Below are 26,687 nucleotides of genomic sequence, written 5' to 3'. Positions count from 1 at the left end.
CTCTTCCAAACCTGCCCAAGGGCAGCACATCAGCCTTGCCCGTGTGTCAAAAGCACCACAAAGAGTTGCTACTTGCCAGGCTTTTCTAAGACAACTGGGATGTTTCTTCCCAACAGATACAACATCGAGTCGTTTGCCAGAGACAAGCACATAAAAGTTGCTTGTTAAAGCCTTTTTAAAAGCAAAGAGGGGGTTGTGTCAGGCAGAGGCAGCTCAGCTGGGGACCCCAGCAGCTCCCAGTTCCACTTTCAGCCTCTGGTATTACATTTTATGTGAGCACTGCTGCAGGCTGGTAGCATTTTACTAACTTCTGGAAAAGACAACAGCTTCTCAGTCAGCTCATCTCCAAACCACAACGTGTGCCGAGGGCTGCTGCACTGCCATGGTTGGAAGCTGCTCTGTGGGACATGCAGAGCAGGGAAACTCTCTGAGCTGCTGCTCACATCCCTCCTGCCAGTGTCCTGCTCAGCCCAACCCCACGTGCAGCTCTCCTGCACCACGGGCTGGGGCTGCACAGACACCCTGGCAGGGTGAGCAGGTCTTACCTGGGACAACACAAGATCTTCCCAGGCCAAGAAATGTTCTAAGTGATGGTTGATGAGCTACTCAGAATCAGGGAGATGCTGGGGGAGCCCCCAGGACTGGCCCCACACAAGCACCCAGGCACAGCCCTGGGCTCTGGTGCAGCACCCCAAACCCTTTGGCAAGGGAACGAGGTTTCACCCAAACGTAGATTGAAAAATACATCTGGATGCTCCTGCAAGTGGGGAGAAGAAAACCTATTGCATCCCATCCTTCCCACCAAACCCAGCCAGAGGCAGCGTGAGGGGAGAGCCAGGGGTGAAGATGTGGTTTGAGCAAAGGAGACGCCCATAAACAGGGGGGCACCAGGGCACCCCCTCCAGCTGGTCCAAAACCCCCACTGTCTGTACCCCAGCCTGGCTGCAGCCAACCTGCTTTACAGGGTGCACATCCCACCCCACGTTTCCATATCCCCAAAAGGCCCAGAGGCACCTGGAGCACCCAGACCTTTTCCAGCAGGGGAGGAAAAGCCTCAGGAGATCCTGCTCGATGGCCCCAGGAGGAGGAGGAGGGTGAGGAAGGCATCTGGATAGGGCTGGACAGATCCAGCCACAAGATCATGAGTGATTATCCCCAACCAAAGGGACATACCCAGAGAACAACCTGGGGGAGCTCAGCTTCTTTGGTGGGAAAAAAGAGCAATTTCAAGATACCAGAAGAGCATCCATCCAGTCTGGAGCACCAGGGGGTTTCTTTGCAGCCACACAAGCAAGGAGAGACTGGGTGACGCAGTAAGTGTCTTTAATCCAAAGGACTGAAGAGCAGACTGGGAAGATTAGTATAAGCCAACAGACAAAAATAAAAATTAGAAAAAAAAAAAAAGGGATAAAAACCGGATTTTAAAACAAATTAAAACTCCATACAGTGTCTAACAGATCACCTAGAAACTAAACATTGCCTTAAAAAAATTGTTTTCCCCATTCAAACACATTTAAAGCAGTGAAACATTGTGACAAATAATAATAACAATAATAATAATTCGTGGACTAAAGACTTGAGAGCAGCCATCCTGGCAGGAGCCATGCCAGGGGGGCAACAGGACCCCCAGCTGGGGAGGGGACCGTGTTGCCATCCCATCTCACACTATGGCCCCACACCATCTCCACCCCCTGCCTGTGCCACCAGCTTTTCCCTGGGAACCCCCAGGACAGCATCCCAGGGAGCTGGGGGCACAGGCAGAGGAGGTGGGGAAGCATCTTTTCCCAATGCACAGGGGAGATGTGGGAGTCACCAGCCTTCTGCTCACCCCCAGTCCCCCCCTGAGGTCAGAGCTGGATCCCAGGCACAGGTCCAGACTGCAGTGGCCACCAGCAGCTCCACAGACAGACACACACCCCATGCACAGACAGACAGACAGCGAGACAGACACAGGGCAGCCCTGCGGCGCTGGCTGGAGTCACGGCTTCCAGGACAGGGAAAGGCTGGGGAGGTGGGGTGGGTTTTTTTGGCTACTGTGCTTTAAAAGCAGCGGTTTTCCAGGCCAAGCACGATGTCCACGAGGACTCCCCCCCCCCCACAACAGCCCTACCACACAGCTCTCCTTCCTCCTCCTCTTCTCCCCATCCCACCAACCCACTCCCAAGCCCGAAGCCCATCTCTAGCCAACAGCCACGCAGGGAACACACTGTCTGGGTTTCAGCTCTACAGTAGTTTTTAAAAAATATTTATATGTCATATACCCTAAAAAGGTCACCACAGGAATTTCCATTTTCTTTGGAAGGAAGGAAAAAAAAAATAATCAAAAACGGTTTCACAAAAGGAAAAAAAATCCAATTCTTGGCAGCGTTCACCTACAGGAGAGACCCCTTGGCTGCACATGTGGATCTGACAGGGGGTCTTACCACCTGCTCCAGCAAGGTCAGAAACACGGGTGAGTAGCTAAAAATAACTAGTCTGGTATAAACGTCTGAATTCCATGCGCTTGGTATAACAGTCTGTCTCTTTTTGTCTTTTTTTTTTCTTAAAAAATATATATATATAGTTATTGCTTTTCTCAAGGGCCGGTGGGCGCGGGGCACCCTCAGTGGGGGAGCGCGGTGGGCTCGGGGGGGTTTGCTTTCTTCCGCCTCTTCATCAGCAACGGGTTGGAGGAATCTTCGATTTTCTTGATCTTGATTTGTTCGTAGTCCACGCGCATGGTGGCCAGAGCGCTGGTCATCTCCTCCTGCCGAGCAGGCACAGGCAGCACCATCAGCAAAGCCCCGCACGGGCACAGCCCACAGCTCCCCTGGGACCCCCAGGGCAGCTCACCCCCTCCCCACCCCCGTGGGAACAAATGAAAGGTCCCACCACCCAGTTTTGCAGCCCCTTCCCAGCACAGATCTCCTCGGGAGCCATGGGAAGGGCAGCAACGGGGAGAGGTTTTACCTTCACGTCCTCCCACAGATCCTTCTCCTCTTTCAGCACACGGCTGGTGTGCAGCGGGGTCTGGGGCACCTGCATGGATTGCTGCCGGGACAGGGGAGGAGTGTGAGGTGGGATCCATGGGCCCCGTCCCATCCCCATCCCATCCCATCCCATCCCATCCCCCTCACCATGATCCAGGGGTGGTTCATGAACTCTGTTATCGTCATGCGCTGGGTCGGGTCCGTCTTCAGCAGGTTGCGGATCAGCTGCTTAACTGGAAGGGCGTGCAATGGGGTGGGCATTAGCAGGTCCTGGAGGGCTCTCCCCACACTCCACCCCAAGCCAGCAGCCACAAAACGCTCGCATGTGACCCCCCCTCCCTGTCCCCTCCGTGCCACAGACCTCACTGTGCTAAAACCCTCTGAAAAGCCTCTCGAGCAAAGAGGAGAAGCTGCTGCATTGCTGGGAGGTGACCCACAAGGTCCCCTGGCTTCCCCCAGCCTTCATGGTGCTGCTGGACACAGGGCTGACCCTAAAGGGACACCTCAGCCTGGGGACAAGCCACCCTGGGAAGGCATGTACCTTCTTCTGACACTTCGGACCATTCGGGATTGGGAAACTCGTACTGGCCCATTCGGATTCGCTTCTTCATGCCAGGTGAGATGGCCAGGCCGTGGTTGGAGTAGAAGGGGGGGTATCCACACAGCCTGCACCAGGAGAGGGAGCAGAGTCAATGCATCTCTCCAAAACCCTCCCCAGCAGCACCCACAGGCACAGGGCAGTGCCAGGAGCAGGAGCAGTGCAGCCAGGAAAGGCTCAGCCCCCAGCCCACAAACAGGCTCCAAAGCTGCTTCCCCTTTTCTGACCCCAGTGGGTGGAGAGGGACCTGCTGGACTTACAGAATGTACATGATGACACCGAGGGACCACATGTCGCAGGACTTGTCATACTTCTCTGGGCCCAGCACCTCCGGGGCTGGTAGAGAGTGAAAAAAAAATCCTGAGTTGAAGTGGCAGCACCAGGCATAGAGGGATGGGAGCATCCCATGGAGTCACCACGGAGCTGCATGTGGCTCTGTGACAAGGCTGCATGTGGCCACCACCAAACCTCCCAGCTCCTCCCTCCAGCCCCACAAACCTGCAAGCTCAGGCCCCCCCAGACACTCACCCACGTAGTACGGCGTGTAGCACGGAGTGGCCAAGGAGTTGTGTGTGGTGGTTTCTTTGGCAAAGCCAAAGTCCGTGAGTTTTAGCACAGCATTGGGCCGTTTGGAGGTGTACAGCAGGTTTTCCGGCTGGGAAAACACAGGGAGCAAGAAGTGAGTGGAGGAGCTGGAGCAGTCCCAGCATCACCAGGGGTCTAGGGGGGCTCAGGGCCAGCAGGGAGAGTACAGCCCGGTACCTTCACATCCCTGTGTGCGATGTTGATTGAGTGCAGGTACTGGATGGCCTCCCCAATGCTCTTCATTATCTCTGAAGCCTCTGAAGCAGCAAAAATCCCAACCAAAACATCAATAAACCATTCAAAGCAAATTAAAAAGGGCACTACTCCCTAGGTTACTCCACAGACCAGAAGCCAAAGAGCTTCAAGGGGGTTTCCTCTACCCCAGATCTCCCCTTCCAAGCAGGACCACCCCAGCACCACCCCTGGGTCAGGAGCCTGCAGCAAATGGGAGAGAAACTCCCAGGAGGGATGGGATAGGCTCCATCCCCTGACCCAAATATCCAACCACACAAGCCCAAAGGAGGGCTGCCTCCAGGGTGGGAGGCCTGACCCAGCCCCCAGCACCACCAGGAACCCCAATCTGCAGGGAAACCAGCTGGGAAAGATGTTCCCCAGGGATGTGAGGGCAATAAGCTCAGAGGCTGGTTTGTGCTGACACTATTCCCAGGCTCAGGAGCAGAAAGGTTGGGATTAACGAGAATTACGAGAATCACAGGGCTTGGGTCTTCTTGGTGATTTTTGGAGGGGGGATGGGTGTTTCTAAAAGTCACTGGATGTGCCGGAATGGGATGGACAAAGCACAGGGGCAGCTGAGTAAACATCCCTAACCTTGCTCTAGACTGAGCATGAAAAGCAGAGCCATTCACACCCACATTCCTTATTCCCAAGAGCAAAACCCCGCTGGGGATTCAAAGTAGTGACTGAGGGAATGGGCCAGACCAGACACTCCTATGATCAGCAAGAAATGGTCCAAAGACAAAACCCCAGGTCCCCACGGGCTTCATACCCCGTTCTGTGAAGGCCTGGTCTCCCCTGTCCTGAATTCTGCTGAAGAGCTCCCCGCCGTCCAAGCTGGAAGAGAAGCAGGAGGCACCAGGTGCTGCAGCACAGTCTCACAGCAGTGCAAGCAGCACCGAAACCTCTGATGTTCAGCCAGGAGCTGCACAAGCTCAGCAAGAAACAAACCCCTGCTCCATCCAAGCCCTTGGGTCGGTTGTTCTGGGCACGGGTTGCCTCTGAGCCTCCTCCTTCCAGAAATGAGCAGGGCAGAGGTTTTGTGCTGGCGGCGGAGACGCTGGGTGCGAGCGGACGTGGTCTCCCCACCAGCCCACAGAAACACATTTACAGTAAAGACGGCAAAGGCGGCTTGAAGGTGGCGAGAGCGCTCCCAGCACGCCTGACCTGGTTCAGCTCACAAACCAACCACCTCTCCAGCACACCAACCCCTGCAGAAGTGCTGAGCAAAGATCATGGCACGGGCGAGGAGTCAGCACCACTGACACGGGCTCCCTGCTGGGATGGGGGAGGCAGGGACTGAACCTCACCACAGCAGAGCAAAGCTCTCACGTGAGGTGCTGCAGAAGGAAACCTTGGCTGCCTTCCCAGCCAAAGGTTCCCCAGGTATCCTGAGGAAAAAGTCAGCACCCAGAAAGATCAGGGGTGAGATAAGGAATAATCCTCCATGAGAATAGGGATAACAGCACTTCTTGTCCCTGCCTCATCTAACTCAAGCAGAAATGGTTTCTGGCTTTCCCTAGTACAGAGGGCATCTCCTGCCAACACCCTTGACATTCACTGGATACCTGGGATACAGCCACCATGCAGCTGCTGGGGCCAATGGCTGCACGAGGAGACACACCGTGCTGAGGCTGGATGTCAAAGGCTGCCTTGTGATGGGTGTCAGACCCAGAATCCCCTTGAGCCGTGGGGAGCTGCCCCAGAGACAGGCTGCAGGGAGCCATCCCTGCCCCACGGACTCGTCTCCTACCATTCAGCTACTGCCTTCTTCCCACCCAAGCAGCACAAACCTCTCCCATCCCTGGCTGCCCAGTGTCCCAGCATGGTTCTCAGAAGCCTCTTCCCACCAAGAGCCACTCGGGCAGCTGCTGCTCCTCGAACCCGCTGCCCCCCCAGGCAACCTGCTGGCTTGCCAGGGGCGAGGTTTTGGCAAGGAAGCTGCATCAAATCACAGCTGCGGTTGGGATGTGGTTTCAATACTTTCCCCTTCATTCCTCCTCCCCAGGTTATATCAAACATCTACCCGAACCAGAGCCGCTCAACTGCTGCTGCAAGAGGTGCAGCGGCGCTGAGAGGTGCACCAGCTGGGCTGGGCTGCCCACTGCCCAGCAGGCCCCACCAAAGGCTGCTGGGGGGCCAGGAACCCACAGACTACCCCGACTTTCAATGGCCAAAGCGAGTTTGGTTATGATCTATCTGCAGTGAGAACCACAGGCTCGGAGCCTCCTGAGCACGTTTTCAGAATGAGTCAGAGCCAGCGCAGCTCCTGCCGTCCCCCCGACGCCAGCCCTGCAGCACCTCTCCCAGGGCTCGCACCCCTATGGCTCTGGGGTCTCCAGCACCCCCAGAACAAGGCAGGAAGGTGCACACCCCCCTTTGGGTATCACTGAGGACTCACCACTCCATGACGATGAGCAGACACTTCCTCCCCTGGTAGAGGTTCTCGTAGACATCCATGATGCGGACGATGTGCGCGCACTGCGATGCCCTCCAGTGCAGCTCCACTTCCCGGCGGGCCTTCGGGCAGTCCTGCAGCATCTGCGGGAGAAGAGGGACCCCGTCAGCCCCGAGTCCCTCAGGAGAGCCTGGCTGCTGGCCCAGCACCCACCCGGCGAAGCCACAAGGGCAAAGTGCGGGTGCTCTTCATGAGCGGCGTCCCGGCAGCTGCAGCTCTGCGCAATGCCTCCATCCCCATCTAGTGGGAAGAGTGCGAAGCCACCCGCTCTCATTAGCTTCTTGCCCTCTCTCCGAAGGCGGATAAAAGCTTATCCCAGCTGCCTGTCACTGCTGCCTGCCGCCCTCCTGCACTCTGAGATGCCTCCACCGGTGCCCAGCCAGCCTGTGCCACCACTGAACAAGACTTCCTACTGCATTTATAAGCACCCTCCTGCACGTTGATACCTACACCCCCGTGCCCCTGGGTGCCACCAACCATCCTCACTCTCCCCTTTGCAGCCCCAGCAGTGCTGCCCACTCATCACCTCCCACAGAACTGGCAGGACCCTCCTGCTCTGTGCCCTCGCACGTGGCTCCAGAGGCCACCAGCACCCAGCCATGCGTGCCTGGGGAGGGGACAAGGCAAACAGCCAGATGTTCCCTAAATAGCAGCTTTTCTCACGAGTAGCAGCAGCTCTTTAATGAGGTCCTCACCCTTCCCAGAGACAACTCACAGTTCCCAGGTGCAGGAAGGATTTGCTCCTCTGCCACAGACTATTAATTACCATGTTTGTCAGGATAAACAACCAGCCTTAATTATTATATTCTAAATATAGAGCAACAAACGTGTCTGTCTTGAACCTGGCTCATTTTCCTTCCTGTCTCCAGCAGCTCTCGGAGCAGGGCTGGGCAAATCCCCAGCTGCCCCCACCCCAGAGCAGGCGCGCACCCCAGGGCAGCCATAGATGGGGGCACGTGGAAACACATCCCATCCACCACGTGAATGGGCAGGAAACAGCAGGTTTGCTCATTTTACCAAGACAGAGGCAGAAACATGCTTCTCACCCCTCTGTCCGCTCCCGGGGCTGCTCAGTGAAGTCAACCATCCAGCTGGGAAGTGGAGGAGCATCAACCCCTGGGATGCTTCACTGGCCTGGCAGGACCCAAAATCATGCCCAGAACCCCTCTGCCACAGGGGGGTTTCACAGGAGCAAGGGTTAATACTTGCTGCAGCCCTGGGAGACCTACACTGCCTGCTTACAAATGAAACACTGGCTGACAGTGAGCCCTGGCAGAGTAATGGCAATTTGCATCCTGCCTTTGCCATGGGAAAAGGGACAAAGAGGGTGCACCACTCACCCACCCACACATAGTGTCTGGTCACACCTCTCCCACCTCCTCAGCTCTCCTGCATCCCAAGGCAGAAGAAACCCGTGCCTGTTGATGGGGTGTGGGGTGGCTTCTGGCATCAAACCACCTGGAAGCTCAGCAAAGCCCAAAGTGCCCAAGTCATCCTCTGTACAACCACTTGGCATCACTTGCACCAACAGCCTCAGGGCAAAAGAAAGCCAGGGCAGGAGGTTGGACAGCCCCTCCTTGCTCCTCTATAGCTTGATTACCATAAAAACCAGATCCTGCCAAAGCCATAAGTAAGTGCAGCACAAGACCCCCCAGCTCAGGCAGGGAAGGGGCCTGGAGAAAAGCTGGGTTATTTGCAGCTCTGCTCCCAGCAGCCCAGCGTGGGGAGCCAGGAAGCTGAAGAGAAAAAAAACCAATTTGTAATTACACTCTGGCAAAATGGAACAGCAGGAAGCAGACGGTTAACATCATTCTGCCCAAGACAAACAGGAGATGTACAGAAATATATATCCAATTTTTAGAGGTCACCCGGCGTGCTTTTAAAGGAGCTGAATTGTATTTCTAATGAGCCAGGAGGCAGCAGCCTCCATTACCTGCACCAGGACAGCCCTGACATTTGCTTTTGTGCTCGGGCACCCGCAGGCAGCGAGCAGCTGCCCCCGGAACGCCCCGGCTGTGCTGCAGCTGCCCCCGGCCACCCCCCCGGCCCCTGCCAGCTGTGGGATGGAGAGGCTTGTTAAGAGAATTATTTGGTCTATTTAGGAAATGTTCCCGGTGGCAGGTGACAGCAGCGGGACAGGGAGCTGAAGGCCAGATGCAACGAGGCTGGGTGGGGAAGGACACGACCACTGCGGGAGGATGCAGGAGGGACATGGGGATGCCCAAGCCGTGGTAGAAGGAACCCACGGGCCCAGCATCACCCACAGCACCTGCACAGCCTCCATCCTGCCCTCAGCACAAAGCACCAGCTTCCTGTGCCCCGTGCAGCCAGGGATGTGGCCCAGCACGGCACAGAGAAGGGAAGCAGCGCTCGCTCCCAGTCCAGGCAGGGTGAGGACAGCACTTTCAGCAGCTTCTCCTCTTCAGGCAGCAGTGAAACAATCTGTGGCTGATGTCCTGGTGCCACAGGAATGGCTTGGTCATGGGAACTCCATATCAAACATACTTGGGGGTGTGTGGTGTCACCGCCCAGGTCCCCAATTCAGCTCTGGTATCCAGAGCAGCCTATGGCTGCAGCAAGGTTTGTATTTCTTGGCTTGCAATGAGAGGGCTGGGATGGGAAAAGCACCTCGTGTTTCCCTGAGGTTCAGCAAGGATCAACTGCTCCATCCCACCCCAGCTTAGGGTACCAGGCTGGGGACACCCTCCCACCAGCTTCAGAAGCAGGAGATTTTGCAATCACAGTAATCCAGAGCACAACCAGAGTTAACCCTTTGTGGAGGGAGATGGCAGCAAAGGGACAATCACTGGCAACACAGCAGCCCAGAGCTACCCTTAGCTCAGCTTCTACGATTTCACTATCCCCTGCTCCCCTTCCAAGGGAGGCCTCCTTGGAGATCCAAGTTGTCACTTTCAGATGGGAAGGGCTGTGCTTCCTGCTGGCTCCAGCACTGGGCAGCAGCTGAGCCCAGCAGCCCTGGCTCAGCAGTAACTGGATCCCCACGTTACACAAGTGTCCCCGGGACAGGGCACAAGGACAGTGCTGCGGAGGGGACCCAGCCACCATCTCTGAGCAAAACCAGGCTTCACACACAGAGGAATCAGATGCATGTCTCTTGATGGTGGCTGGGTGCTTTAGGTGCTGGCTTTGAAGCCAGCAAAGGTCTCCAAACCTCCTGTCATCATCAGTGTCTGAGTGTCCTGCATGGGACAAGGGACAAACAGGAGAACTGTGCCACCCTAGAGACCTGCACTGTCCCATCTCTGCTTCCCAAGGGGCACCTTCCTGCAGGAAAGGAAAGGAGCAGGGAAAGGGCCACTCCATCACAGTCAGAGAGGAAATTCAGCTCCCAGTCACAGCTCAGCTCTCCTCACTGCAGCATGACACCTCCGAGATGGCAGATGGCATTTGCTGCCATCCTGAGCCTTGGCTCAGCCCAGCTCCCCCAGGAGCCACCACACACTGAGAGAGAAATTAGTGATGTGCAAAGTTAAACACACTCATTAGCTTCACTGATACCCTCAAGCTGAGGGCTCCAAAACTGGCCTCAATGGCAGACACTGCAGACCCTGCCCCTACATGCTGGGGATCTCCTGGTAGCAAAGACACCCCTTGGGCCCCCACAGCACCTCTGGGCTTTTCACTGCCCTTGACAGAAAAACCCTGGGAGCAGCTTCTGAAAACACACCAGCTCACCAGGGTGTCTGCAGGGGGACAGCACCCACCCAGCACACCCACCCCCCCACATGCTGCCTCCAGCCAGCCCTGCTGCTCCCCACCCTCGTCACAAACAAGCTTCAGCTCAAACAAAATGGATTAAGGATTTAAGGTCTGCTCAGCACCATTTTGAGCTGAATTCCCCCCAACATCTCACGCCAAGCACAGGAAAGGTGGGAGGGTGTGAGGCAGGAAGGAAGATGCCAGAGAAAACAAGGGGGCTGGAGCTGCCCGTGCTCACATTCCTCGCCCGCGTGTCCTCAGGCACCACTGATTCAGTCTCGCCGCCTCCTCCCGGGATGATGTGCCCTGAACGGATGATGTGCCATGAATCACAGGCTGGCCCAGGAAGCTCCCTCCTCCACCATCCCATGCCCTCACCATGGGTGCCACCACAGCCCCAAAGGGTGCTGTCCCTGGGGGAGCCATGACAACACACTCAGATTAGCACCATATCCCTGTCCAAGAGCTTGCAAGGGGAAACTCAACTCCCACAGGGAATTTCCATGAAAACTGAGGATCAGGCCTACTCTGGCACGCCGAGCTGTTCATTTTCCAGGGCTGCCCCTCTCCACTCTGCTTCCACGCTCACCCCGGGTGCTCCAGCTGCTCTTCCAGGCAGGGTATTTTTATTTCCTTGGGTATTTTGATCACACCCGATGCCCATGCCGCAAACACCCCTTCTAACAACCTCCTGCAACCAGACCTGCAGGAGCATGCCCATGCTGCCCTGAGGAGCTCCCCTCAGGACACAACTGCACCACAAGGGTTAAAATAAACTCTTCTTAAGTTGCAATAAAAATAAATGTACAGTGCAGGACAGCAGGCTGTCAGCCTCCTGAGTTATCAGCAGGGAGCTGAGCAGAAGTTCCCCTGCTTGGACTGACACATGGGCTCTGGGTTCCCCTGACTGGGCCAGCACAGGGCAACGGGCATTTGTTCCTAGAAAAGCAAAAGGGTTTTTTCTCTTCAAAGGATTTGCCTCTCCTAACCTTTCCATGCCAACTGGTTGCCAACTGGCAACACGTTCATGCTTCACACATGCTGTTCCCACCTCACAGCACCAGGAAGGCAAAGCCCTATCGCCCCCCATGCCTGGTCTCCAGCACCCGCCCCACCAGGGACAGTGCTGGGGCACCTGGATTAAGCTGATCATCTCTCATATGCCTTTTTTCTGCCTTTGATGCCAGGATATTGCAGGAGCACACAGATAATCACCCCAAAGCTGCTCCAGCCTCTGCTGAAGGTGGTTGGGATGGAGGAAGCAGCAGAAGAGCACAGGAGCAGCAAAGCTTCATTCACTTCTACTGTTTATCAACTACAGAAGATAAATAGTCATGAGTCTCCAAGCCCAGGAGAGGAATCACATTACCAAAGGCAGGGAAATTCATGGTTCAATCACAAGGCAGTAACAATTAAATGGGCATCTCAGAAACCTCCCCCACATCATTGTGACTCTTCTACAAACCGTTACATTAGCGCCATGCCCACTGCTTACACCCAGCAGGACCAGCAGCACTCAGAGGTGACGGGATTGTCCCAAGCTGGGGATCATTTCTGCTCTGCCCATGCACATGGAGCCACAGACAGTCCCTGCCAGAAGAGCTTTACACCCCAACAGACCAGGCAAAAGCCCCATCCTCATGTTTGTTTTGCCTGGGGAAAGCCAGAGAGGAGAGGTGACAGGTCTGGAGGAGAAGCCGTGCCGGGGTGACTATTCAGAAGGGTGACAGCTGCCTGCTGATGGAGGTGGCTTCATTAGAGCCTCATGGTGTGCAAGGCAGAGGGCAGAGCCAGCCACCAGCCTGCTGGAGGGGCAGTGGCTGGTGCCACCAATGCCCAGGCAGATGCTGAGGCTTTGACTGTCCAGGCAGGACACAAGAGAAGCTGGCTCAGAGCATCAGTGGCTTCATCCCCCACTGCCATGAAGAAAAGGTAACCCTCCACACTCACTGTCCTTACGGGAAGATGGAGAGGTTGGAGAAACCATCCCAGCAAGAGAGAATTATTCAGATTAGAGCTACAAACAGGGAGCAAGACTGGAGATGCAATTCAGACCAAGCAAACACAAACTGACACAGACGCTCGAGCTACTCGGAGTCTGAATTATCTGAGCACTGGGAGGAAGACCCGGAGCCATCACAGTGAGTGTGGGGAAAGCTCCTCCCCTCCCGCAGCTCCCTGGGGGTCTGTGCCCACCAGGGGATCCCCCGCCCCACAGCCTCCCCTTCCCCAGGGCATCTGCTGAGCATTTCCTCGCCTGTGACAGATGCAGCAGCCATTCAGCCTTTTCAGGCTGCAACAAAAGCCTCTCCAGGCACACAAAAGCAAAGAGCAGAAGAGAGGCCCGGACTTAAGCAAGAGCCACCTGCCAGGGGCCCGTGTGTCCCTCCCAACCCCCCGTGGCAATCAGGGCACTGCCCCCCCGGCAGCAGAAATATTCCTGGCACACTGATTTCAAGAAGCTGAAGCTCCAAAGCAGGTACCCAAGGAGCAGCACCCTAAATGCTGAGGGAAGGGCCAGCAGCGTAGTGGTGGGACAAAAGTGTAGGGGAGGGGGACCAGGAAGTGGCAGGTGGGAAGGGGGCTGCAAAACTCATGAGAAAACGTCAAAGCAGGTAAATGGCAACAAGGCAACAGCACGAAGCATCACTGCTGACTCACAGCACGAGCAGCAGGCTGGAGTTGGTGTTTAATGAAGAGAAATAAATACTTTCAGCTTCACGTGTCTGAGAAAAAAAACAAAACAACACATTAGGGGCTCACTGAGTCCCAGGGTTTTGTTTTGGGATCCTCCTCTTCTCCCAGTACATCAGAAGCAGCACTGGGGCTGGTGACTCACCTGATGCTCTTCTCTGCAGGTGACATGGGGCTGGCACCAGAGCAGTAGCTACAGCTGGCAAAGCCCCCACGTCCTGCTACATAGGGTGACATCCCAGGATGTCCCAGGAAGCAGACCTGGCTAGAGCAGTGGAGACACCACCCTGGCCAGGACCTCAAGGTCCTCCCCATGAATCCAACAGGAACGAACCAGGTTATCACAGCCAAAACACCCCAACCCAGCCAGTCCCTTCCCACGGGCATCCAAGATGTCACTTCCTACCAGGAGCCACCACAACACCAGGTCTGAGCAGGGTGACTCGGGGCAGCCACAGCCCAGCTCCCGATGGAGCCGCTCCAGGGTGGGGGGGATGCTCCAAGACCCCTCTCTGCAAACCACACCACTGTATCCCCCCCTGCACCTCCACTGCAGCCCCCACCCACGGGCAGGCTGCAGCCTTTATCCACTCAGTGCAAAGTGGAAGGATGAGAAGAAGTCACGGGAGGGGCGGAAACCTTCCCGTGAGAGGCTGCGGCCAGGGAACTGCTCCGCACACAAACCCTTCACTGCCGCCTCCTGGCAAAGCTCTGGGGCCGGGGGCAGCTCCTCCTCCCAGCCCCTTCCCAAGCTCCATCCCTCGCCAGATTTCCTACTGGAGCTGCCGAGCTGGTGAACGGAAAAGCGCACATATGTGCTTTTATGATAGGAAGTGGTTGATATTCACAGGCATGATTAATACAGAAGTAAACACGAAAGTAAACCATTAACTCAGCGCTGACCTATGTCCTTTGCACTTCCCTCCCACAGGCACAGCTTGAAAAACCCTCATCAAGACACCAGCCCCTTCACACATCAGACAGACAGACGGGCTCAGGCTCTGCCCACAGACACGAAGCATCTTCTTGGGTCCCTTGCTCCACCAGCCCCACAGCAAACCTGGGAACAACCTGCCTGACCTCGCTATTACCTCCAACCCCATGGACAGCCTTTGGGGGATTGCCCACAACTACATCCCTTTATTTTCAGACGTGTCCATTCCTTAATTTTAAGCTGGAAGTGATTTAGGGGAGAGGCTCAGACCACCCAGATCCACTCCTGCAAGTGGAGGAGCCATGAAGCTGTGCCAGAAGTCCCACAGACACTCATCATTTCCCAGGAGCTCCTGGGCTCATGCTCTGCCCAAAAATGAAGTTTCTCAGGATTTGGTCCATGGGCAGGACCCACCAAGGGACAGAGAGGCAGCAGCCACCACCTCCTAGCCCAGTGATCCTGCCTGCTGCCTTTCAACACACACCTTAGAGCAGTGTAAATAAATATGAATTCAAAGAATTTACAAAAAAAAACCCAAAACAGCACAAACAACCCCAAACAACCAAAACAAAACAAAAATCCCAAACAAAACTAAAAACCAGACCAAGACACAAAGCCTCACCAAGGCCACCACTCCTGGAGCATCATTCTCCCCTGGTGCTGGCAGCAATATGGCCTCAGGATGTATTTCTTCCACCAGTGCCAAGCCTGAGGAGGGTTTAATTTCCCTGCCCTGGAAGCTTGGTGACAACAGCACATTTTGCCCTATTCTGCCCTTTCCTTGACTGTTTGTTCTGCAGAGTTTCGTCATGGGTTTTGTCACCACCAGGGCACAGCAAACACCTCTCTGAGACACACGCCCATCTATGGGGCCCCATGCAACGCGGGTCACCTCAGAGGCGACGTGTCCCCCGACACGGGGGCAGGACACGGAGGCAGCAGGTGATCCCTGCGGGGCTGCAGAGAGAAGCATCCCCCGGGAGCCAGGACGCGGCTCCCGAGAGCGCTGCCAGTCTAAGGGGACAGCATCGCCTGCGCCCGCAGGGTGAAGCTCCGGGGGTACCAGGGCCACAGCGGTTTGGAGGCTGCCCAGGACCTCGGGCTGGGACTGCGGCTCTTCCCGGAGCCAGACGAACAGCTCCCGAACTGGGTGGCCGCGGCTTTTGTTGTCAGCGGGTTTGTTCTGTGCCGGGGAAGGGCGGGACGGGAGCGACGCGGGGATCTCGTAACGCGCCCAGGGAGGCAGGGACCCCGCGGCCACCAACCACCTTCCCCCCAGGGCCGCTCCCCCGCCTCTCGCTCGGAACAACAGATTCCAACCCCCAGCGTTGTCATCTCCGACACGGCCCGATGCAGGAACCCACCGCCGGGGATGCACGATCGGAGCCCCGGCACACGCGGGGCAGGGAGAGGGGCTGACCCCCAGCAACGTGCAGCGGTGCTGATGAAGGGGCAGAGGGAAAGGGGGGGGATCGCCCCCCACTGGGGGATGAAGAGCAGCTCAGCAGTGCGCATCAACCTCTGCCCTCGCCTTCACCAGCTCCCCACACCCCCCCAGGCAGAGCTGCTCCCTGTGAGGCTGGTCCTGCCTCCTCCTCCTCCCATCACACAGTATCCCCAGTGCCTAACAGGACCACAGAAGAGCTGCTGGGACCTCTAGTTTGCAATGAACCCCCTGGGTTAAGAGCCAAGCACCACTCCAGACTTGAGACCCAACACTACCTGTGGTCACAGGCTCCCACTTTACTACCACAGCAGGAGTATTTTAGTGGAAAACCTGGACCTTGAAGCAATGCAGTAAAAGTCCAAGAGCCTCAGGGAGCTCTTCCTCCACCAGCCCCTCTTCCCTGCACATCCTGAGACTTCTTCAGCTGGGAGGAAAACACAGTTGTGCTTCAATTTAAAAAAAGCCCTTCTTTCCATCCTGCTGGCACCTCATTAAAGCTCTCAGGCCACAGTGACTATTATTAGCTCCTCCAGGCTTTCAGCAGCCTCGGGGGCCTCCACAGCACCTGTTGGCAGCAGCCACAGAGCCCAGGGGGGGTTTGGTGAAGCCTGGATGGAGCCCAGGCCACCAGTGTCCTGGTCAGCACTGTAACCTCAAAACACCTCAGCCAACAAGTGTGCAAAACTCCTCACGAAGCACCGGGGTGCACACACCTCCGAAAGCAGCGGAGGAAAAACTTTCACCCCTCACTGCTACCAAAAGGACAACACCCCTCTCTGAAGCTGCTCCCACGAGGGGGTCCTGTCTGACAGTGACTGCCCAGTGCCCCACAGCCAGACAGTGGTTACCAGCAGGTTCCTGGGTTTCTTACCAAATGCAACAGAGGGCAAGGGCTTTGGGCACATTTTGCCTATTGGATTAGAATGGAAAGGGGATAAAATTATAAAAGCAGGGACATTTAAATAAACCAACAAAGAAACCCACTACTGCTGCTTGCCCAGCAGACCAGGCTGTTCGTGGCAGGCATCCCCAAACCCAGCCTTAAAAAGAAACCTCACAGGGCAGTCTTATGGACACCAGCTCATCCTAGGGCAGCACCAGCTAGGAAGCTGGTGAGCAGAGGCAGTGCCAGGGCATGGGGCAGGCAGGGGGAAGCTGGCCAGAGGCTCCTGGCTTCTGCTTTGTATGAATTTAAGCTTTTTCAATCCAACTTATTCAGGAAAAGGGCTTAGGGGCAGAGGGGGCAGAGAGCAGACAGGCCAGCCTTTGTGCAGCTCAGCCACCCGCCCACCCGAGGGCTCTGGCAGGCCCCACATTTCCCTGTGCAGCCCCTGCAGTGGGCTAGGACACTCTGGGAAGGAGCAGCATTGGCATTGCCACCAACCCTGCAGTCCCACAAAGCCTAGAGCAATGCCCAGGGTCAGCAGAGCCTCCGTGTCCTAGGTAAGGGATAGAAAGCAAGTGTTCAACAGCTTATAGGAACATCCCCCCCAGGCATAACCCTGTCCCTCCCACAATGAAGTTTAAGGCTCTTCTCAAGGCTGCTGGGAGGGTTTGGATTTGAGATGGGCACAAGCTCCAGATGTTTATTGGTGGTTAGGAGTTAAGTCACTAAAACCCTTAAGGCATTGTCAGCACTTCCCAGCCAAGCCTTCCTTCCTGGTCACATTTGCCTGGTTGTTTCAGTTCTGTCTTTGGGGAGAAAGAAACGTGAAAGGGACATTGCAGTAAAAGCCAGAGGTGCTTGACCTGCCAAGCACAGGCTGCACCTCATCAAGGTGAAGCCCAGAGACAGGACTATGAGCCTGAAGTGCTTCATGCTGAAGCACACAGAGAACATCATCACCTTCCCCAACTCCTCTTGACTGCAGTGAAGAGCACGAGCCATAGACCTGCTTCAAAGCTCCTGGGGAGCTGCTCCAGCCCTCCCATCCTGCAGGCACCAGAGGTGCTGCTCAGCCCCATGCAAAGATCACATTTTAGTCCATTCATAAACTCCTCAGCATCTTACTCACCCAGGCTTCATCAGCCCAGTATTTGCATCTCTAACAACATGCAGTCGAGGCCAGGCTGGCTGTCTCCTCCAGCAGCAAGGAGCTGGGGAATAGGAGCACTAGGGCACTTCCAAACCCCTCAGAACCTGGAGTTCCTGAATCCCATCACCCATGGAGCACCTCAAGTACTGGCAGAGTTGTTCTTTATCAACAACTCTTCCTCACAATAAAAGACATTGGAAGTTTCAGCCCCAAAGTGGAATAAACAGGGAGACGGAGACATCAGCAATCCTGCTCCAACACAAGCACACAGCCCCTTGCACCAGGAATGGGCTCATTCCTTGTAGGGAAAAAACACTGAGGACACAAGGACAGACCTCAACAAGCTTCTGCCAAGCTCCTGGGCCAGCAAAGGGTTAGATGTTCTCTCTGGGAGCCTGGGCAGGTACCCAGGCAAGGGCTGCAACACCCCTGAAAGAACCAAGCCCATATTGGTGAGATACCCACCCCCAAAATGCTGGATTTGCAGCTCCAGGGACTTCCAGGACATAACCTGGATTTAAATGCCCTGGTGAGCCCGCCCACCCCAGCAGGGCGGTAGAGCCACTGCTGCAAGAGCCACCCAGGGTTCCTCAGCAACGGGAGGCCAGGTTGTGAAATGACTGAAGAGGAAGAGAGAGTCACTGCAGGGCCCAGAGGGGACTGGGGAGGAGGTTGTTAGAGGTGATCACGGGCCCCTCAGTCCAACCCTGCCCAAACAACAGCAGCTGCAGGAGTCAGGACTGTGGGGGTGCTGGGTCACTGACACCCACAGGGGGCTGCCTGAGAGCACAGCCCCTGCCTTTTTACTAAAACAAGTGGAAATAGAATACATTGAAATTGTCCTTCAACACTGAGCTGTAGATGCAATAAGGCTCTCACTGCTACTGAAAATCAAAACACATCCCCCGTCACCAGACCAGCTCCTGCCTGCGTTTTTATTTCTTTCTTTTTTTAAGTAGGCCAAGGATAACGTGCATACTTTCTGCTTTGTTTGGATCCAATTGCATGTGCTTTCCCCCCCAGCCCAGCCGGGATGCCTGGGATACCACCCCCACCTCCCAGCAGCCACCACAGGACCCAGCTCCCAGCCGGCACCTTCGGGCGCGGGAAGCGACGCGCTGCGGCTGCTGGAACTGCAGGCTGAGGGCACCCGCTGCCAAATTTCCACAGCAGCCCCAGCTCGAGTTCCAGCCTCGTTTCCCTGTAAACACACATTTGGCAGGAGGTCCAAGGAGCCTTTCGAGAGGCTGCCCCAGCTCGGTGCTGAGCACCAGGCCAGAGGACAGGAGGACAGCAGAGCAGCTGCTCCGCTCCCCAACACTTGGCAGATGTTCCCACCCATGTGAGCACCAAAATTAATAATGATTATAAAGGAAATGAGTCCATCCCTCCACTTATCCCAAACCTATAGCCCAAATCAGGTAAGGATGTCTGACAAGAGAAGGACTGCAAAGTCCCAGCCTGGCTGGGCACCCCAGGAACATTCAGATCTGGGCTTGGGTTTTGAACTTTATCTCTGGTTTAGGCTACAGCCGGCGGGACACCAGGCACAGAATCACATGCAGCCCTGACGCCAAAGGCTTAAATAATCTCATTACACATGATGCAAATGCTGTGCCAGCCACAGACCACTTGAGCCAACGTGCTCACCTGCCCTCTCTGCTGGGAGGGTGTGCTCTGTCCCAGCAAAGCAGCATAGCAATGCAGTGCCCTAATTCATGGGAAGATGTTGTCACTCTCCCTGGCAGCATCAGACCAAAGATGGAGCCACAGCAAAGCTCTGTGTGCTCCCAGCAGTGCTCAGAGCAGGGCCACACCATCCTGTACCCTTCTCCCCACAGCTGGGACCATCCCACCACCGTCCAAATGACATTATTACAGCTCACAGCATCTCCAGCAAAACTCATTTTTAGGTCCTCTCAGGTCAAGGGGATCGACCAGCACTCATGGACTCACCACCACCTTGACTCCCTTCCTGAGGCCATGAAGAAAACAGCGAGTTAATGCAACCATTAAACCTGTCGGTTGCTATAATCCCTGCCTCAAATTGGTAAGATCTGAAAAGGCTGAAATCTTCGAAATGACTCAGCCAGGAGGTATAAAGAAACAACAGCTTAAAAGGCTGTGGAAGCTCTCTTGCATTCAGACTCACTCTTGCCTGCTCTAACCCCCGTGCGCTGCTCCCCGTCCACAGGGGACATGAGCCCTCTCCAAAAGGAGCCTCCTGGCACTGGTCACGCACACAGTCCTCGTGCTGGCCAGAGCTGAAAGGAAAAAGTATCCTAGCATCCTGCAGCTATGAAACATGAGGGACACCCAGAGAGGGGACAGGGGACACTTGCAGTGGGATACCAGTCTCAGGGGCTTTTAAAATCCAATGCCAATGTTGAGAGATGACCACAATGCTCACCAGCTGCAGACCATGCTCAAACCCTGACCCACCACAACTGTCCAGATGAGAAAATGGTTCCCTGAGGAACAGTCAGGTAAAGCCATGTTCCTTGCCAGCCTCCAGAGCTGGTGGAAGGATCACCCTGTTCCTCACAGATCCTCCCTCCTCCAAAACCAGCCTGCAAGTTTAGCTGGGTCCTGCAGACCTTCTCCTAGTTCCTGCCTGACCTCTGCCACCCACAGCCCTGCCCACAGAGGGGAGAGGAGCAGAACAGCCCGGGGCAAGACCTGGGGCTGCCTGGGGGCATCTGGCAGAAGCAGATCCCCCAAGAGCTGCCCTGGCCCGCGGCAGCCAGCCCCGGGGAGGGAGGGGAGGCCACACGTTATTCTTGGAAACCCGGAGGTGAGGTCATGCTGCCTGAATGCTGCAACTTGAGGCCAGACGCGCGGGGCCAGTTGTGCTTGGAGAGGAGCCTGACGCTGCAGCGGGCGAGGGCCGGGAAGCCGGCTGCCCTGGGAGCCAGCGGGGGAAAGGGTTTCTTCAGGAAAGAGAGCTTTTTCCTCCCGGTTTCTCAGGAGACAGGGCAAAATGCAGCAAAGGGATGGGCTTTAAAACAGCATCAGTTACTGCTTCTACTGCAAAGCCCTCAGCCCACCTTGGTATGGGGCATGTAAGCCCACTGGGAAAGCTCAGGAGATGCCAAACCTGGAGCCAGGCTGCTCCCTGTGCCTTAGGTACCACAAACAGCTGCTTCCAAGCCAGCCACTCCTCAAGATGCTTCCCAAGTACCTGCACTGCCCTGCAAACCCCACATGGCCCATCAGGAGTTGATCCATCCTGTCAGACCCCAGAGAATACACTGGAGGTTTCTGGATAGACAGAAGTCACCAACTCACTCTTTCAGGCTTCCTAGACAGGAACTTTCTGGGAGTTTGCCTATTCCTACCCATCATCCAGCAAACGTGCCAGGAGACCCGGCTCTCAAGTCTGCACAGCTTCAAATTGGTTTTTTGAACTGCTTTTAATGCTTCAGAATAGGCAGGTCATGTCTGACAAGCCCCGTGCTGCTCACTGCCTGGTACCTCGGGCTTTCCCCAGCACCTGCTCTGGCAGATGGTACAAACCTCTCCAAAAGCAGGAGCTCAGCGTGAAAGGTAAATGAAGCCTTTTACCTGCCTGCATTTGGCTAGTCAATCACACACATAGGGGCTGTATTCTTGTCCTGTGGGATGGCTGCCCATGGAGGATTTATCTCCCAGCAAGCAGCTCAGCTCCTAAGCCTGGTCCTGCTTCTGAAGGGCTGCGAGACCTTCAGGACATCCCTGCACCTCAGTTCCCCACCTCTGAAAATGCAGGAAACACTGATCTTCTTTTGCAAGAACGATGACTGATGGGATTAGATTATTATTAAAAGGAAGAACCCTGCCACTTCCTGAGCACATACCAAAGCAAAAACCAAGCCCCCACTTCCAGGCCATTATCAGTCCATCTCAGTCGTAGGTTTGACTGCTCAGAACACTTCATGTATTCAGAGGAGATTAAGGCAAATCTTAAATTGTTTAAACAAACTCAAACCCCAAGTCTGTAGGCTTCTTTGGTCAATGAGATAATAAACCACTGCCTTGGAAAAGTCCCAGTGATGTCACTACACTTTCCACAGCTTTTCAACCGTGGCTTCCACAGAAGACTAGACAAAGGCTGGTTATATAAAAAGAGAGGGTTGTGTTTTGTTTGGTTTTGTTTTTTTTTAAAAAAAAAAAAGCAAAACAAACAGCACTGAGAGAGGAGCAGAAGTACACCAGACACACAGTGAGTTGTTTCCCAGGAGAGTGAGCCCAGGATCTTCATCTTCTCCTTACATGGGGGTTATTTTTCCAGCTGGATTTTCTGGGGGACAGAGCATTCAATCTCAAATGAAGCTGCAGGAAACCAGGAGAAAAAAAGTGCTCTGCTCCTCTACACATCTCTGTAAAGAACCTTGGCAAGGAGGGCACAGAGAACATGAGGCCCCCAGCACACAAACACACTCAACCTCAGACTGCTCAGTTATCAGCTACCAGACGCCTGCCCTATTTCCAAAACCGGCATCTTACAAGAATAATAAACTAAGAAAGTACTGGGCTCCTTCCTCCTCCATCAGAGGAGCCATCACTCACGGATTATCTGATGAGACAGAGCAAGACTGAGAGTGTTTTGCAAACATGGCCCGAAGCACCAAGGATGCTCCAGAGAGGGGCCAGGTTGCAAGCAGTCCCCATAGCCCTGCAAAGCTCTTCCAAGCTCACCAGTCCAGCTGAGGATTTCCTACTATGAAGCTGGGGTTAGGAGTGAGGTTTGTTAATTTATTTTAAAGGAAACCTGCTCCACAAAGATCTCCATCGACCAAACATGTATGACAGAGGAACCTGCCACCTGCCCTTACGGGCCCCTGCTTTCCAGGGGCTTTCCAGTTTAGTTTACAGGCAATTTCTTCATCCAATTAAGAGAGCCAGCCATCAACATAATATCTTGCCTAAAGATTAGTCTTAAAAATGGAATTTGCAGTAGGCAAGACAGACCTTGCTCCCAGTCCCACCATCGCAGCCTGCGTCACTAATGCCAACAGCCTGACCACAATGAACAACGCCAAGGCAGGTCAGCAGTGACCTACATACAGCAGGCTTTACAGAAATTACAAGCCTAATTTTGCCTAATAATAAATCACACCAAGGCATAAGGAAGAAAGTGGTAAGAAACAACCTAGGCCTCACATTTCAGTTCCGTTCATCACCTCTCCACGGACTTGATGCTCCCACCCCGTGGTAAATCACTGTGCATCAAACAGGGTCAAGTCGTGGGTGACTGGGACCATCAGTGGCCTGTTTCCCACCAGATGATTCAGGGGTGCCACACTTCAGGTATTGCTCAATAGCAAAATAAAATCAGGGATGGGAAGCTAGCAAAATAAACAATAATGATCTATAAGAAAAACAAAGGAGTATCTCCTGTTTTCACCTAGGTACTACACTGCAAATAAAACCACCATCCACCAACTCACACACATTGTTTTAATGATGTGTCTCTGCCATGGAAGGAGGAGAAAATTGGCTGTAATATTTTCACTGCTGCAGGAATGGTGTCTCCAAGCTCACACTCTCTCAGAGCACTGAAAAGTTCTCTTAAGCAAAGTGACTCCCAGCAAAACCCCAACCTCTCCCATCTCTCTGGGAGAAAGAGCTTTAAAAACATAATAGATGTTCATGATCCAAGAGGAAGCACAATGTAACCAGAAGACACCATTAATATCAAGGAGAGACACAATCATTTCCCTCCAGTGGAGGATTGCATTATTATAGAAGATTTTAGAATACTAAGTAGTAACGTTCCAAATGGAAAGGTTTGCTGCACAACCAGAGCAGGCAGCACAGAGAGATTTCAGCTGTGCCTCTTGGCCACGGGCCATCAGGATTCTTTTAAACATCATCTGAAACATGACAATTCGATGCAATCACTTCTGCGGATCCTGCTTTAGGTCATCTTTCCACAGTGATGCAGTCCATGAGTAACTCAGATCCAAACACCTCTCCACAGGTCTCCAAGAGAGACGTTATCCCGGCTGCGTCCTGGACGGGATGAAGTCAGTGTGCATCACGTCTGGGGCTGTCACCTCTGCTGGGTTTGGGCTGGGCACTTCAGTCCAAATATAACAACCAAATAACCCAGCTCACAGGGGCAAGCTGGGTACACACCAGCTCATCCAAGAGCCCAAACTCCCAGCGTAGCAGGTTATAAGGGGCTGGAAGGAATCACTTACAGTAGCAGCTGTGCTGCTCTTTGAAAAGCCAGAGACGTGTCCAGCCCCTCAGCTGAACTCCTCTCTCCCAGCAGGGAGGTGTGAAGAGGCCGGGGCAGGGGACAGAGGGAAAACAACCAGCACTTTTCCAAACCAGAGATTCAACACTGAACACACCTCACCCTGCGAGAGCTGCAGACACTTCACATCACCCTCCTACGTTACAACACAAACTCTGGTGCTCCAAGATGCTTTTCAACACGGCCAAGGAAACAACGGGAGTTATGGCAATAAACCACAACCCCATCTACTGCACCACACTCCAGTATGGGCAGGGTAACAGCCCCAACCCGTGCTGGGGCAAGGAGGAACCACCTGCCTTCAGTCTCCTCTGCCATCCTTCCCCTTTCAGGGCTGCAAAAGGGAAGTGCTGGGATCTGTGCTTTAAAAACTTGAGTCAACTGCAGAAGCGCGAAGGAGCCCGCCTGTCAAAACAGAAGAGGAGTTCACTCATTTCAAACCAAACCAGATGACAACACATGTCATCTTGGGGTACAGTGTGGTGCTGCTCATGAGAAATGCCTGTGCTTCCCATGGAAAAGTCAAACTTTAATTGTTCAGCCCTTAACTGCAGGGGTTCAGCCCTGTCCCTTGCTGACCCCAGCACCCCCGCAGTGTGACTCGTGCCTCCAAAGCCACTTGTTCCTTCATTCATTCAGGGTCAGAATCCCAGATACCAACAGATGGGTAGCTCTCGTAACAAAAGGGGTGGGGTGCCATGGATTTAGGTGGGGGTTTTTTAGCCTTCCCAGCTCTCAGGGTAATGCCGAGGGTTTGAACAGCTCATGTGTGGGTGCAAATTGCAGGGATGCTGGAGAACACGGCGCTCCCGCCGAGCTGCCTGTACCCGCGTCACCCAGCACTGCGCTCAGCGTGTCCTGAATCCATTCAAACTTCCCAAAGTCCCTCTGGCCAGGAGACACACACCCCGCTTTGCTCAAAAACCTCATCTGAAGACAAGGAAACCCTCCCATCACCTGGCGTGTGCTAAAACACACCTCTGCAGCCACTGCTTATCTACAGGTCTTCCCAACAGAAGCAAGTTACAAACAAGAGGTAAACACAAGAAGGCTGAAATATTCCCTGCTGGAAGCAGGGGACAATCACCACTCGGTGCTACACACCATTCCACACAGTCGGAGCCAGGACAAACCTGCCACCAAATGGGGACATCCCAGCAGCTGCCTGCATTTAGGCAAAGCGCTCCCAGGGGCTCCGCACAAAAAAACCCGTGTTTGGGGGTGAGGACCCCGCACGGTGACACCAGCCGGGCTGGGGGCTCCTCCCTACTCCGGACCCCCCAAGTGGGCTCCCGAAACGCCACGTCGCTTCATTTCCCACTAGAAAAGCCAGAAAGCCACGTCTCGCTGCTCTTAATGGGGAAAAAACACCCCACCAGATGAAAGCATGGCGGGCCGGAGGGGCGGCAGCCGCTCCATTGTCCCGGCCCCGCACGCCTCGCTCCCGGTCACCGCTGCCCCTGTCCCCGTTCCCGTCCCCCCCGGGACACCCCACCCAGCAGACATCTTCCATCACTGTCAGGTTCCCGCTCCTCCGGCCCCTTCCGCGGCGGGGCGGGTCAGCCCGCCCGGTCCCCGTTTCCCCTCCGGTCCCCGTTTCCCCTCCGCCCCGGAGCAGCCCCGCCTGGGGCTTAGGGGGGTCTGGGGGGGGGGAGCCCTCTCCGCACCTTGAGAGCGAACTTCTCCCCGCTCTTCTTACTGAAGATCTCCAAAACTTTCCCGTTGATGCCCAGCCCCAGCACTTGCGTGGTGACCTTGTAGTCGTCCGTGATGGCATTCTTCCGGATCTGCAGGCCGCCCTTCCCCGGGAACGGCGGCGGCCCGTGGGGAGGGGGAGCGGCGGGCGGCGGGGGCGGCGGCGGCGGCTGGGGCGGGCTGGGGAAGCCGGCGGGCGGCGGCGGAGCCCCGGAGAGCATGGCGGGCGGCGGGCGGGCCGCGCCGGGCGAGTTCCGCGCCGGGCTCCGGGATGGGCGACGGGGAAAACCCCTCGGAGGCAGCGGGACGGGCCGGGGGGTGCGGGGCGGGGGTGAAGCGCCGCCGCCGCCCCCCGCCGGTGCGCCCCGGCCCCGAGGAGAGCGATCGAGCGCTCCGGTGCGGCGGCTCCTCCTCCTCCTCCCGGCGCGGCCCGGCTCTGATGTCAGCGGCTCGGCCGGCAGCCGGGGGAGGGACGGGGCGGGGCGGGCACCGGGCCTGCCGGGACGGCCCCGCCGCTGCCCGCGGGGGCCCCGCGCTCCGGAGGGGGCAGCGAGGGGCTCTTGGTGTTGGGGAGGGGTTGCGGGACACCGGGAGCGAGCCCGGGACCCGGGTCTCAACCACCTGGCTCCAGAACCGGCTGCGTCCCCGCTCCGGTCAAACCCGCGGTGGGATGGCAACAGGTCGTGGTGGTCCCGGTTCCTGTCAGTGACAGGCGGTTAATGGGTCTGGCATCACCCTGGTGCCCCAAAGCATCCCGAAACGACGGCTCTGACTAGTGCCCAAGCAGCTGGTTCACCCATCACTCCATCCATAACCAGTTCCAAGGAAGATCATGTAATGGAATCACAGACTAGCTTGGGTGTGAAGAGAGCTAAAGGATCATCTGGATCCAACCCCCTGCATGGGCAGGGACACCTCCCACCAGCCCAGGCTGCTCCAAGCCCCATCCAACCTGCCCTTCAACACTGCCAGGGATGGGGCAGCCACAGCCACTCTGGGCAGCCTGAGCCAGGGTCTCACCATCCTCACAGGAAAGAATTTATTCCTAAAATCTGATCTAAGTCTCCCCTTTT

General features: G+C 55.5%; 1 protein-coding gene across 1 annotated transcript; it reads right to left on the bottom strand.

The window, feature by feature from the left end:
* Nucleotides 1-1,306: 1,306 nt before the first annotated feature.
* MAPKAPK2 (MAPK activated protein kinase 2) lies at nt 1,307-26,038 on the bottom strand. The gene is made up of 10 exons (XM_051639032.1): nt 25,587-26,038; nt 6,788-6,927; nt 5,159-5,223; nt 4,330-4,409; nt 4,096-4,222; nt 3,828-3,903; nt 3,511-3,635; nt 3,117-3,202; nt 2,950-3,030; nt 1,307-2,746 (listed from the first exon to the last, which is right to left on the bottom strand). The coding sequence occupies exons 1-10, from the start codon at nt 25,833-25,835 to the stop codon at nt 2,603-2,605; spliced, it is 1,173 nt and encodes a 390-aa protein (XP_051494992.1). The 5' UTR covers nt 25,836-26,038; the 3' UTR covers nt 1,307-2,602.
* Nucleotides 26,039-26,687: the final 649 nt, after the last annotated feature.

The sequence above is a fragment of the Apus apus genome, chromosome 23, assembly GCF_020740795.1.
Source record: "Apus apus isolate bApuApu2 chromosome 23, bApuApu2.pri.cur, whole genome shotgun sequence".
Classification (NCBI taxonomy): Eukaryota; Metazoa; Chordata; class Aves; order Apodiformes; family Apodidae; genus Apus; species Apus apus.
This window is presented reverse-complemented; position numbering and strand designations above follow the sequence as displayed.

Bases quoted from the DNA above. Each gene is read 5' to 3' on its own strand.
- MAPKAPK2 (XM_051639032.1), bottom strand. From the start codon at position 25,835: ATGCTCTCCGGGGCTCCGCCGCCGCCCGCCGGCTTCCCCAGCCCGCCC. The intron at 4,223-4,329 runs GTACCGGGCTGT...GTGTTTTCCCAG, and splicing joins TCGCACACAGGGATGTGAAG to CCGGAAAACCTGCTGTACAC. The intron at 3,203-3,510 runs GTACATGCCTTC...ACGCCCTTCCAG, and splicing joins GTCCGAAGTGTCAGAAGAAG to TTAAGCAGCTGATCCGCAAC.